At 43.0% G+C, this 14,496-nt stretch overlaps 1 protein-coding gene across 1 annotated transcript in view; it reads right to left on the bottom strand.

The window, feature by feature from the left end:
- brsk2a (BR serine/threonine kinase 2a) overlaps positions 1 to 14,496 on the bottom strand; it is a 155,913-nt gene that overhangs the window by 5,810 nt on the left and 135,607 nt on the right. The window contains exons 10-16 of the mRNA XM_054620048.1: positions 12,693 to 12,857; positions 11,345 to 11,442; positions 10,366 to 10,516; positions 4,062 to 4,122; positions 1,794 to 2,001; positions 1,585 to 1,633; positions 375 to 498 (exon numbers count right to left, since the gene is read on the bottom strand). Of these exons, the coding sequence (XP_054476023.1) occupies positions 375 to 498; positions 1,585 to 1,633; positions 1,794 to 2,001; positions 4,062 to 4,122; positions 10,366 to 10,516; positions 11,345 to 11,442; positions 12,693 to 12,857 (856 nt within the window). The remainder of the gene's footprint in view (positions 1 to 374; positions 499 to 1,584; positions 1,634 to 1,793; positions 2,002 to 4,061; positions 4,123 to 10,365; positions 10,517 to 11,344; positions 11,443 to 12,692; positions 12,858 to 14,496) is intronic.

Here is a 14,496-nt window from a genome sequence, read left to right as displayed (position 1 = left end):
CGCTCAATAAACGGTATAGAGGGCAAAGCATCTATATGCTAATGATCAATGCTCTCAGTTGATTTTCTATTGACCTCAAGTGAGTCTGCAGTCAGAGAGAAAATAGAAGCACTGAACACAAGCAGTTTACTGAATTGCTACATATATCAGAAACATGTTAGAAAACACTCAGAAATAGCCGGCAGCATAGCATAGCCAATCACCGGTGCTGTTTGAAAAAGCAATGTCCTGCAACAGACAGCAGATGCCCAGGTAATACTGCTGCGTGCACGCATATTCAGATGTACAGAGAAAAGCTGAGGTGCAGGGATCAGATGGGAGTGGAGGCTAAAGGGATAAAGTAAGGAATTAGGCAAGACACAGTGAGTATGTACCGAGAGAAAGGCTTGAACGATGTCTGCCTTGATGGAGCTGAGAGGCTTGTCATTGATGACGATGAAGATCTGCTCCTCTTTTTCCAGGTTGATGAAGTTACCAAACCAGGATTTTTTGGCAAGTCTGTGGGAAGACAGGAAGAAAAAAACAGTTTGTCAGCTGTACCTTTATATTATATTGTTATGTCTTCTAGAGAACGTTTGTCTTCCTTCCACCCTTTTTGCTTCCTTGTTCAAATCCACCCATCCAACCATCCATCGAACCATCTATCCATCCAGAAAAATGAAGAGCAGGTGAAGAGTTTCCTGTCTCTCTCTCTCTCTCTCTCTCTCTAACTCACTCGCTGTTGCTCTGGGAAACGGAAAGGAGCAAAGGGAGGATACCCTGAAGGGAAATAAACTAAAACTGTGCATGGGAGAAAAGTTTTCTGAAACTTCCCCCTTCTGTGCAACTGAGTATGTGTTAATGCATGTATATTTATGTACGAGAGAGATAATTGAGCCTCTATGTGAACAGAACTGTAGGCTCAGAAGGGTTGAGATAGATGAATTCACCACCGGGCCAAGTGTACCTGCACCCACTAATAAGCCATATGGACTCCTGTTTTGTGGCAAATTAATATTTCATGAAATTCTTGGAAATGTTGATGGATTTGCAAGACTCAACTTCAGCACAAAGAGAAAACACTGCCCAATAAATAAATACTTCCATAATGTTTCAACGTCTGCAGCGACATTAAGGGGCACATTGTCCTGCAGTAGGAAGCTGATAACAGCTGGTGTGTGACTGTTAATTGATATAATCAAGCCTAACCAAGGTAAGAAGGTCTTTTACAGCCAACTCTCCAACTCATTCCAGCCAGAATGTTCTTCTCAGCCAGGTGGAAATGGCCAAGCCAGAGAGCCAGCGAACCAAACAGGCATATCTAGGCCAACCTTGAGTTATCCGGCCCCTGGGAGCTCAACAACATCACACAGGCTACCTTACCTCCCTCATAACCAACCCGTTACCTCCTGCTACGGTGCTGCTTCTCCAGCCCAGACCAGACCCGAGGTCATTACAGGGAACTCAGCAGGCACAAATCAAACATTCACGGATGTAATACTTTCCAAATCATCATGCTATCAAGAACCAGCCTGTTTGAGCCAATCATTGAGGGGCTGACAGGTTATGCATAGTTATGATACTGGTGGTACAGTATCTACTCACTCTGGGGAAGACTCTGGTGTGAGGCTGGACATCTCTTCTTGTGTGGGAACTGGGGAAGCAAGGTTAAAGTTCAGACAAAAGTAGAAGGCTCAGAGGAAGATAACAAGTAGATTGCTTTAGTGGGTAAAGTTAGATTTAAGAAGGGGTGGAATTAACAATATAATTCAGCGTTTACCATAGAAGTGTTAAATCTGCTGGAATGTCAGTACCTTGAAGTTTCCTGCGGTGGAAGCGTGGTGAGCCCAGGAAGCTGTTTTTGATGGAATTGAGGCGTGTCCTCCAAGGCATGCCTCCGATGGAAGGGCTGGGGGGCGGCGTCGGGGTGGGGGTCCCGGCCGGGCTGTCCTTGGGAGTGTGCACCGGGGTGCCCTTTGGGGTGGGGAGGGGGCTGCCTCGAGGGGAGGGGTGAGGGGTAACCTGTATGAGCGGGATAGATTTCGGCGGGTGGTCAGTGAAGAAACAGGGCGCCGGCACCACGGGGTGGAAGTGGTGCAACCGGATGGGCGACAGGGGCACCACTGGACTAAAGGGCACAGAGAGCTGGGGGTTGGCAGCGAATTGGGAGCGCCGTACCTGGGGGCTATTTGGGAACGGAGCGCTGGAGATGGAGGATGGGGAAAAGGGGGAGCACGGTGAGGACGGAGAACTAGGGGTTGGGGGCACAGAGGCAGAGGGTGGCTGTAATGGGAGCTGGCAGGGAGTTGAGGGCTCAGATTTGGCTGCAGATGCTGGATCTGCGGTTTCGGGAGCGGGTTGGATCGTGTGACTTGAAGGGGCTTAGGGACAACTTTAGGCTTGGTGGGGAGCGTCTGGGTCTTGTTGAGTTCTGCCGGAAGGGGCTCACTGTTTGGAGAGAGTGAGTTGGGGGTGGAGATACGGGGCCCTGTGCGAATTGGGGCGGGCTCAGGGGATGGGCAGGGGCTCGTGTTAGGGGACTGCGACAGGTCTGGGGTCTGAGGCGGTACACAGAACTTTCTGACAGGCTGGAGTTAGAGGACAAAGTTTGAAGACACGCAGCACGATACAGCCAAGGGCCAAAGCAGGTAGAGGAGGAGAATAAAACAAAGCAAAACACACAGGGACACATGCAGGCACACAAGCACATAGATAAACAAGACAGAAAAGTGTAGCAAAACAAATAACCACACATCAGGCAGAAGAGGCAGACAAAGAATATAGAGGCAGGTAATATGTGTGCATACACGGGAGAGATGGAGGCGTTGACAAAAAAGAAAGGCAGAAAAGAAAAGAAACATGCAGTTAGACCATTCTGTGACTCATGTCGAAAGCAAACAGGAACAACAAAAACAGCAAACAATACACACAATTAAATAAAAACTTCACTTGAATAAAAATACAGGGCTCTGCAGGCAGAGAAAAAGCAAACAGACACTGACATGTGTGAGAGACATGAGGCCAGCTGTGAGGACGATTTGGGCTATCTCAATAACAGGAGGAACACCATTATCGTATCTCTGCTGTAAAATTTCCAGTTTCCAGATAGGTTTATTGATCTGTTTTATTTGTAATTGTGAAATTGCAGCCACAATGATTCACTGATAAACAAAATCATGAATTAATTATGATTTCCCCCGGATGCCTCCCCTTTTTCCAGACACAAATCTAGGAAAATAACCCCACACAGAGCCTCTCACTGAGAGCACAATCCAGGCTTTGGGTAGGTCTGAGAAATCAATTTCCCTTTCAGATCAGCCTGACAGAACCTGTGTGGCGCAAAGGAGCTTGTTTTAGGATCCTTGCTAATCCCTAGCCTTCTCAGGTTAGTCAGCTGGAAAAGTTTACCACAAGCTCCTCAGCTCTGAGCAAGAAAAGTTGGATTTTCTGAAGCATTCGTGGAGCTGGATTTCCACAAAGCTCAGGCCATAGAAAGCAGAAGGAGGGGTAATAAGCAGAAAGGCTAAAGAGAGAAGGAGCTTACAGGGGAAGGGAAGGTAGATGTAAGTCTACCTTCCCGTAAGTCGCTTTGGATAAAAGCTAAATGACTGTAATGTAATGTAGATGGCTTTCCTGTCACGGGCCCCGAGGAAGTTCATCAGTTTATTTTACTTTGAGTTAACAGAAGGATCCAACTATATAGACACATGTAAAGTCTGACTGCAGACTATGAACACCGGATAAGAGAAGTTATCACACTGGATCCCTGCTTCCTTAAAACGCTCACAGACGAATAACAAAGAGGAAAAGTCATACTATACTATTTCCTGAGCAAAGAGATACAGTGATAGAACTTTCATGACGAGTGTGCTGTGCATTGGTCAGAAGGCTCGGAGGTGTAGCTTTAGTGAGCCTCTTTATTTCCTCTTGCAGATATAAACAGCAATAAAATGAGATCTGCAGTAGTTGGATGGCAGTTATCCCATAGCATGAACAACTAGACACATGAGAACTGGGTCAACAGGTGTGTGTTGCACGTGTGTGTATGTGTGTTTGAAAGTACAGAGAGGGTCGTGACTTACCCGTGGGCTGCTGAGGGGGCTGGTGGAGAGGCCAGAGGAGGCTCCACTAATAGACCGCGACCTGTGGCACGAACACGCAAGAACACACACACAGGGACAGAGGTGATTTGTGAGATCAACATGGGTACCTGTTACAAGTGTCAGTAAACACAGGTGGAGGTAAGGGGTTAGAGGTGACATGTTGCACACAGTTAGAAAGCACCACAGTATATGTCACCGTCATACCAAGCACAGTAGTTGCTATCAAGCCCTCTGCAAACACGACACCTATTCACACAAAGACAGTAAAAGCACGTAAACACAGTAAGAGCACAAACATTACTAGCATTGACTAGCAGCAATTAGTCTCAAACCAATTAAGCTCAAACTTTGGTTTCAAATATGCTAATGTAACCCTAACCCGCAAATCTATAGGCTGCTTTCCACATATTAGCATTCAAATTAGCTTTCCGACCCGTCTATATTCTGCTAATAAACCAAACATGTTGACTTTTAGGCCTTAGCACTGGATCAGTAGAAAATATCTCGCGGGGGGGAAATGAAGTGGGACATTTGGTTGAGTGCCATTTGTCATGTTATTCTTTTCCCCCGCAGATGCCGTCAATAACCCCTATGAGCGGAGCCCTGCTCAGAAATGAACAATCACAGGACAATCTGTCTCCATCAAGTGCGCACGCACACATGTACGCACGCATACACAACACACAAACACAGAGCCTGTCAACACTTGGAAACACCAGCTGCTCACTGTCACAACACTTTTCCTTTTTGTCATTCAATCTAACAATACACCCCCCTCTCTCTCTTTCAGCATTGATGCATTTGCGAACATGTGGCCAAGCCTACAGATCTTTAGTCTCGCTTTGAGAGGATAAAGACACTACAACTAGTGTTTTTACAACTTGCTTGGTTGTAGAGGAAGACCTCACCTACACATGTGAGGGGAGGATGATGGGGTCTAGGAGTAATGGGGGAAGGAGGGAGGGATGGAAGAATAAAGGATGGGAGTGAGGGTTAGAGTAATGGAGACTGATGTTCATTCCTGTGTTGGAGCAATCCCACAGGACCACAGAGGCATCCATACATGGACACAAAACTGGGTACACGGTTAGAGCTAGTAGCCATAAAAATGATACCAGTGCTGTCTGGACAACAAGCCCGGATTAAGATCTATTTGTATCAATCCTCTAAAAAGTAGAAGCACCTATTTGGGTTCAGTCACCCTTCTCCCTTGACCTTTAATTTACAACCACCACAAGAAAGAACTGATACTAGTACAGGAATATTACTACTGAAAGACCCAGACACACAAACAGAACAGAAGGGACGCAACAGCTACAATGAGAGGAAGGAAAATATAGAAACACCCACTCTCAGGCTATTTTTGCAATTCTCTCACTGCCCCTTCTGTGAGTGTACTCATTGCACACACTCATGAGTAGGCGATGCTGAGACCACGTTGGCTAGGATTTCTTGCTTAAGAGAACAGCCGACCAGACAGTTGCTATCATTTACATTTAAGTCCTACGGTCCACTGAGACATGCCCACAGTTGCTCACCAGAGCGCCTGTACGCAAATAGTCAATCGTATTTCATTTAAACATGGCCAAAACACAGCGTCCTCAGGCAATTATGAGCATATTGTTAGAGGCACTCTGCATCTGTTAGTGTTGGACCAGCAGGTCTATAAAGCTAATGTTACAGATGGCTATGCGGTACAGTAATGAGCTGTCAGAGGCTCACCCTTGCTTCGGAGAGACAATGAATTATTGTCGACGAGTGTTTTATTTGTAGTTAACAGCGTACACAACTTAAGCAATCATTCATCATCTATCAGATAGAAACAAAGAGGCCACGTAATTAAATCAGTAGCAGAGGAGACGCTGAAGCCAGCCACTGTAAGCCTGTTGTGTTTCTGGGTGTGCTTGGAAGGGTCAGTTACAAAATTACCTTGTCACAAAAAAAACATGTTCTCAAGTAGTATCCAGCCCTACAGAAAGTTTTGGTTTTGTTCCCAAGTTTTAAGACATCCATTTTTGCAGATTTCTGCCTCCATCCGAAGAAAATTGAGATGAATGGAATTGAATTTATGGTGCTCACAGCATTACAAATAACACTTAAAAACCCATAAAGAAACTGCTCTTTCCAGCTACAATATCCTAATTACTCTATACTTCACAGAACACACTGTCAACAGTTTTCATATGGGACTACTTTGTCGTTAAGAAGCAGTTTCAATGAAAACTGTTGATGGTGTGGTCTGTGGACAGAAACATTGTTGAATTCTTCAATGTCGTGAGCACCAGTGGCGTCAGTCCCATACTTCCATTTTATGTTAATTTATACTTCTAGTTCACTATGTTTCAGAGGGAAAAGTATTCTTACACCAGCACATTTATTTGACAGCTACAGTTAGTACCTTTGCTGTTAGTACTTTTACTGAAGTGCCATTTCAAAAGCAGGACTTTTACATATAATATGGGGAATTTTACTTTATTAAAGTGCAACTTTTACTTGAGTAAAGGATTCGAATACTTCCTCTTCACCACTGGTGAGCACCACAAATTAAATGTTATTCCCATCTCATGAAGGGATATCTCACCTGGACAAATAAAACCCAAACTATATGCAATGCAAGACACCACTGGAGGTAAATGAGAAAATGTTTTTTATTTTATTAATTTTTTTAGGTGAAGTAACCCTTTAATGTGTGTGTACTTGCACCCATACATGTGAGTGCAATGTCGTATGTGTGGAGCCACTCATTCATATCTTTCTATTATCCATTTAGTACTCAAGATAACGTTTCCCATAAGCCTTTGGAATGGGGCCCATGTCCTCAGTGTGTGTCAGAGACCCATCCAAATCCCCTGTGGGGGTCTAATGTTGGTCTGTTCGGGATGGAACAAGTACAAAAGGTTCTAAGATGAGGGCATTACCGGAAATAAAATGAAAGTGAAGCACAATGAAATGGATGGTGCCAGGAGTAAAAAGGAGCACAAATAACACTGCCAAAGCCAAAACACAAAGCTACTGTTCTGCTAGAGTGATCCAAGTCAGGTGGAGAAAGTTCCCTTTTTCTCTTTCTCCCTCCTCTGTATTGACTTTGTCCTGCCAAAGGAGTTCTGTACGTGGAGTAGATCTTCATATAAATCAACACATTTCCTTTTGCTGAGCCATGAAAACTACCTGAGGACTCAGTGCATTAGTATTCACAGCTCAGCTTCTCAAATGTATAAACGCAGTAAGACCCCTGATGTAGAGATCAGTGGTAAAGGTTCTTTATTTGTGCTCGTTTGAGACTCTTAAATAAATTGGAGTCAATAATTAGCATGAGAGCCTGACTTATTAAGACTGCTCAGACTAACCCAACACATTCAAATTGCATGAAGCAAGTAGAGCAGATCTGTAAGGAGAAAAAAAAAATCAATTGATATTCTCTTCTTCACACTGCAGCACTTTTCCATATTTCATTTACATATCATTAACCTCCCTTCATTTCTCTTGGCATGTTGTTAAGATTTAAAATTAAATCAGTAGGATTTCTTGTGCTTTGCGTTTGGCTTAACATATATTTTTATAATACTTTTGGGTATATAAAGAATGAAAAGGACATTCACGGGAGACTGTGTGGTTCTCTGCAACGTGGCTACTGCAGCATTTATCCCAAATCTATTCAATTATACTTCATAGAAGCAGTCAAATCATCAATCACATGTATGAAAATGCAGCCTGGGCATTTGATCGGATTATTACTGCTTACATGAGATATGTGAGGCAAAACGCTGGATAGGGATTGAGGTTCAGGCGTTTTTAGTTGTGTAATTTTAGATAAAACTGGTTCCCCCCCTCTTCCATCATTTGCGCTGGTGGAAATGTATCCTGTCAAAACACGTTTCAAAGTCAGTCCTCTCTCTGACACCCTCTGATCTGAAGTTCTACGAATCTTCTGTGCTGTCGACAAAAGTTTGCTGTCGGGGAAAGATAAGGTTAGGTTCAGAGAGAAAGTCAGTCAAATCTTTGGACGTTCTTCTGCTACATATGTGCTTCCACAACGCCATTGCCTATAAACACACACACACAAGCATGCACATGATCAAACAAAGCGCACATAAAGACGTGATAAAAGGAAAAAAAAAAAGTTGCACAGAGGCTTTGTTACCAACATCTTTTCCCCCCCACTGATCAGCTGGAGAGCCACGAATTGCAGTGGGGGAAAAGCGACATAAAGCAAGGGAGAGATTTGATTTGATTTGGAGGCGGATGGGCTGTGGTATAGGACTCCCCCCGCCTCAAACCCACCGATAGGAAGCCAGACAGAGAAAAACTAGCAGCACTTCCACATTAGCATAGCAATTCCATACAAACAGAGGGGGGGTGTTTGGGACTAAAGGTCAGCTGCACACAAGGAACCACAGCAGAGAGAAAGAGAGAGATAGAGAGAGAGAGGAGATATGAAAGAGTAGGGAGGAGCCCCTGGAAGAGATTTGGGTGGCGGAGTAAAGACAAACACACTGATTTAAAGTAGTGGGGAAGAAAGATGCAGCGGAGCTTTTAAAATGACTGCAGCTGCTGATATATGTAGGATCCAGACAAACTTTTTCATATGCTGCTGTCTGTAGAGGTGACTTTTTATTGAGATTTATATAACTAAAGCTAAAGGTCCTGTTTTAAGTAAAGGTTGGAAACCGTTTTTTTTCAGTGCTCTTTATGATGTTCGCCATTCAGTAGTGTATGACCTTTGAACTGGAGTTTTTTGTTTTGGAAAGCATTTTTAATGCTCGATAAAGTCATTGCAAAATGGCCTATTTTGAGATTCGTGCCTTGGCGGAAACAGATGAGTCAGATACGAAGGGCAGAGGAAGGTAGCTTCTGAACTAATGCAACCTTTAAATGAAAAATAAATAAGACTTGGATCGCCTGAAGGGATGATGGAGCGGAGTGGAGGCGATGAAACACAGAAAGATGAATGTTAAAGTGAAATTCAGAGGCACCAGAGGACAGAAAGAATTGAGCAGAAGTGTTTAGAGGTGGGAGCTCTTGAATTCGATTTAAAACTTCTGAAGTGGCTTCCCCCAGTGAAATGAGGCGGGAAATAAATTCTTGATTCTATTTTGTTGTTTGTAAAGCGTTAAAGTGAGGAGTTATTAATACATCTGACATTTGAATGAATATTCAATTTTTTAACTACATTTTTTTTATCTATAGAATATATGATCCCGCTGCCTCTACATTTAGGTCCCATACCTCGGAAAGCTTTTTTTCCAGCACTCTGCCAACCTGCCTATCATTAGGCAGATCAGGTTATCACCCCCTCAGATTCAATCTTACCCGCTGTCACAAATGTCACTGCCTCTGAGCAGAAATGTGTCGTGTGATGATATATTGGTTGTTGAAATAAGATGGGGAAATACATTTTAAATCAGTCTGCTCTGCCTTGTGGGGGTGTAGTTCTGGCTTGACTTCAACATTTCTAAAATAGAGAAATGAAGAAAAAGTGCAGCATCCGGAGAAAGTGGGACACAGTATGGGAGAACTGATTATCAATGCATGCAGATTATGAAAAGAAGAGATAATTGATCTAACACCAGAAAAGGGGGGTTGTAGACATTAAGGCTCTGAATTTCAAATGTGCCATCTTCCTCCATTTGAAAATGAAGTAATTTGAGAGTTAAGTCAAATTTTTAGCAACTGCCATCCCAAAACTGTTGCCTCTGTTAGACATTTTTAAGATTAGTTATTGATTTATTAAAATAGATGTGTGAAGCCGCCACATGCGGCATATATCACCATTTAAACATAGCATGCTTTTAACAGAAAGCACCGCTGCATCTTTCTGCTCCCATGGAATGTCTCCTTGCATGGGGGCGCGAGACACAGACCGAGAGGAGGTGAACGTGTGAGTGGCAAGTGAATACCTTTCATCTTTGCTGCATTTTGTACCGGCGTCAGGAATATCCAAGCTTTTACTGTACACTGAATTACTACAGTGAGACAGGAGACAAAGCGAGCAGAGTGTCAGTCTCTGTTGATGTTTGTCCACAATCTAGCCTGCTGACACCAGAGCCAGACTCGCTGTCAGACCGGCTCAAACACCACTAGGCTCCGAGATCCTCCACACACACACACACACACACACACACACACACACACACACACACACACACACACACACACACACACACACACACACACACACACACACACACACACACACACACACACACACACACACACACAGCTACTGTATGTCTATCTCTATTTGAAAATTGTATAGACTTTTTCTGTTCACCTCCATGCGTACCTCTGTCCGTGCTGTGTCATGTCGATAGCCCTCCTTGCCGGTACGGGTGAGCCTCCGTCTGTGACACTGAGGACCTCCATGGACTTCCTCTCTGGTCTCCTCTTGCCATGACGGTTCAACATGGGAGAGTCCACCCGCTTCTTTGGGGGATCTGAGCGAATCAGTGAAACAGATCGATTCAGAATCAGCACGATTCACCTGACGTCTCTGCGCGTTAATGCGTGTGTTTCTAAACATTGAGCAGTTTAGTGCGTTCCATATGTGTGTTAGTGTTTGAGTGATGATTGGAGCCGATCACATTGGCACGTTAACTAAAAGTGACTAAGCAATGGTTTCCTCCCTGACCTTGAACTAATGGCCACTGCATTGACCATATCACATTCACTGAAGAGGGAGTCTATTAATCAAAATTTCGGTATCTCCCAGCACACAGACACACACAAACACATTTGCACATACCACTCCTCCTATTGCAGTGCTTGTGTTTTTAGAAAGTAACCCTGGCAGAAGTCTAAGTAGAGCATCTCTGTCTTTGCTCAGATTTCTGTGGGTGGAAATCTGTGCTGTGTTGTGGTGTACGATGGAAGAATACCTTTTTTTGATGAGTTAATATCTGAAGCGAAGCAGTCGCAGCTGACAGTCTTTCAAATTTGGCCAATTGACACCTTCTATTTCTGTTACTATATTTCATTGAGAAGCTTGCCTGTATTCAACACACAAAAAGCTTTTTTTTTCTACTGGAGAGCTAATCCACCACTACTGGAGCTGATCCAATTTCTTCTGAAGGAGGAAAACATTGCAGAACGGTTCAGATACTAAAAGCATTTATGAGTTACCTTCTTGAAGTATTTATTCTTGTCTAAATTGGCTCGCTTTGTCTGTTTATACTAGTTTAAGAAACTAGTCACAGATATGTGTTTACGGATTTTCTCCTGTTTTGCTCTTTTCTTGAATTCTTGTTTTTCAGTCCGAGCCTCACCAATCTCGTTGCGAGGGGGTAGGTTCTGGTCCTCCTGACTTGGATATCTTTCCTTACGGTCCAGTAAAAGGAAGTAGATCATCTTTTCTTGGTTGTCACTGCAAAGAGGAGAAAATAAAAAAGTCTACTGAGACATATGGGGAAAAAATACAATGATTTTGAACAAACCCCGGGTCACTTCAAACACAAACGTCTAAAGATTACTGAGGCATCCGTATACATAAGTGCAAAAGCTAAAAATTAAGACATTAAACTTTAACAACCATCACTATGATTAACATCCTTTAATCTTTTTGGATTCTTTGTGAAACTGCCACTTAAAATCTTCCACCATTAAAAGAAAAGTTTAGTTTTCCAGCTCATTAAGCCATGATATAATATTCTGCATATATTTTTAAGGATAAATCTCCATACGCAGAGTCTTCTGGTAAATTTGTGAAAGTATCAAAACATTATGAGTTCATCCTTTCTTTCTCTGTAAATCAGGAAGCCTAATATATTTAGCCTGAAGGGCAATGCTCTCTATGCAAAAGGCCCAGGGACTGGCCGTCTGTAATAAAGACAGATTGAAAAGCAGTAGGAGGCAAAGAGACAAGGACCTGCAACTTCAGCTAAAATGAACCAGGGAAAGGGAGATAGAGACCACAATTTTTCCTCCAGTCCAGTACTATTATGTGATGCTCTCAGGAGAATAGAGCCAAACGGAAGAGATGGGGAGAGCAGAAAGTGATAGAGTAATACTCATTTAGTAATAAATTAAAGAGGCCGGGGAAAATGTAAAACAGATCGAAAGAAGATACAAGAGGAAAGCAAAATGAAACAACATCTGTATGCCCATATTAATGAACAAACAAGTACGAAAGACTGCAGGGCAAGATTATTCAGCATAAATGCATATTCAAGTGAGCAAAAACACACGTGTAACATAAACAATGGGACCACAGGGCTTGTTCCTGCTGCAAGCCAGGATCAGTTTGGGGGGAATGTATCCAGTGGCAAGCGGTGTAAGTGCTGTGGGATAACAGTTAAGTGATCTATAGACACTGACATCTAAAGTGACAGCCTCGCAGGATTTCACAAGAGCAGGGTGAAAAACCAAGGCCGTCTGTGCACAGGGACACCACATAACCATCCTTCCATTGCAGTGCCACCACACAGCCCCATCCTCTTCTCCCTGTCTTCAGCTGCTTTTATTATTTTCCTTTTTCAACTCACCGTTGCATCTTTTTGACCCCTGTCCTCTATTTTTCTCTCCTCACACACACCTTTTCATTCACCAAACCACACCTTCAATCTTCTTCATCCCACCTCTTTCCCGTCCCTCCCTTTTGCCCCTCCATTCACTCACTCATCTGAGAGCAGGTCTTTCAGCAGTTTGTTTTTGTCTCTGAAGCAGCCTAGGGAGTGCATGCTGTCCAGTACGTCTGGGTCGATGTCGTCTGCAGAGGGCAGGCTGCGGATGGTCACCTTCCTGGGCACAGGCTGCTCTGGCTCTGGTTCGTTCTTCCCCCCTCTGGCAATGCAAAGAAATCACAACACAATTAAGGATACTGTCAGCCAATTGTTGTCCCTACTACTGTACGTTTTGCTACATTGACAAATACTGTTTTTATACAGCTTACATTAGAGGCAATATGCATCTGACTTTGCAGATTTACAGATTTAAAAAGGATGTGCGGTAAACAAAATATGTTGTGTGTGAAGTGTAGCAGAAGTGTTTCAGTGATTGTTTGCCTCTAGGTTGGAAGTTTGCCTCATTATGACCCAGGTTTTATATTATGAAGCTGTCATAGCGGCGTATTTTCCCCAGGTGTAGTCATTAAGCATGAAAGCTACAGAGGGTGAACAAGGGGTCATCATGCTCACCAAGATGCAGGCAAACGTCAAGCTGTTGCTACGTTTTGCAATCTCTCTGTCTCCTCCTGGCTTGTTTTCAAAACTTAGTTTCATCATTATCCACTCTTCCTTTCCAGACACTCTCCTAGTTATGTCACTATTCTTTGTCTCTCTTTTGTCTTTCTGTATCTAGGGTGTGCACTAGCAGGACTTTATTCTTTGGGATTTAAAATGAAAGGCTAATCCGCACTGACAACTTTTTTGAGGGTTTCTGGAACATTCTACATGTCAGTTTCAAAGAACAGATTCATCTTCAATATCTAAAAATACACCAATACACACAGTAATGAAAACATCTGACATGAGCCTAATGTGTCAGCAACTTTAAACTACATTCAGTTGCCAGTTTATTTGATAAAAGACAAATACAGTCTACTGCAACAGCCCTGCAATATACATTAATGATAGTTATAAGGTTGAATTTAAGTTTGAACAGTTTTAGAAGGGTGTTGACCACTCATTTAAAAAGTAACACAAATCAACGGCACCACAAACTTAGGGCTCCAAAATGATTATTAACTTGAATCAAAACTCAAAACACTATAACATTCATGTAGGCTTGATAACAGGACAGTTCACCTAATCATCTGGAAATTCAGTGTTTGTCCGCTGGCCTCCTCATTAGCTTTCCTGGTGAGACAGTTCTGCCTGTCGCTATCCTTTCAGCACCACTGCTCTGCTAAGCTGCAGATTTTTAGGAAGCTCACCAACTAATAAACAAACAATAGGTGTGGATGGTCTTATTTGAAAGTTTCATTTTTTCCCACCACTGTCAAGCTGCCTCTGGGAAAAGGTCAATGCCACATTTGAAAGATAAAACCTTCCCATCTCATTAATAAATTCACACTTACATTAAAAATAAAAAATTCAGCCAGTCACTTGGCCAGCCAGCCTGCCATGCAGAGATGGACAACCTGGCAACTTCCTCACTGACAAAACTCACATTACATTAGTCTTCTCTCCCAGCTCTTCTCTTGTCTCCTCACATTCGCTGTCTGTTGCGTGATCTTTCAGTACGCAACAGAAACCATAACTCAACCCCTTCTCAGGGCTTACGACTTCCTGTCATGATTTATATCTCTGCTCTTGCAAGGTAAAGAGTCTTAGAAACCCTTTTTTTGGCAATTTTTTGTTAAAACTTCTAAATGATGATAATCTGATTATAAGAGGGATCATATGAACATTTCCAATCATCAATTAGTGTACCTGTATGTTATATCTAAATCACAAAAAAACGAAACATTTAATGCTTTCGT

This window comes from Anoplopoma fimbria, chromosome 19 (genome assembly GCF_027596085.1).
Source record: "Anoplopoma fimbria isolate UVic2021 breed Golden Eagle Sablefish chromosome 19, Afim_UVic_2022, whole genome shotgun sequence".
Classification (NCBI taxonomy): domain Eukaryota; kingdom Metazoa; phylum Chordata; class Actinopteri; order Perciformes; family Anoplopomatidae; genus Anoplopoma; species Anoplopoma fimbria.
The sequence above is the reverse complement of the archived record's forward strand: the minus strand, read 5'-3'. Positions and strand labels throughout refer to the sequence as shown.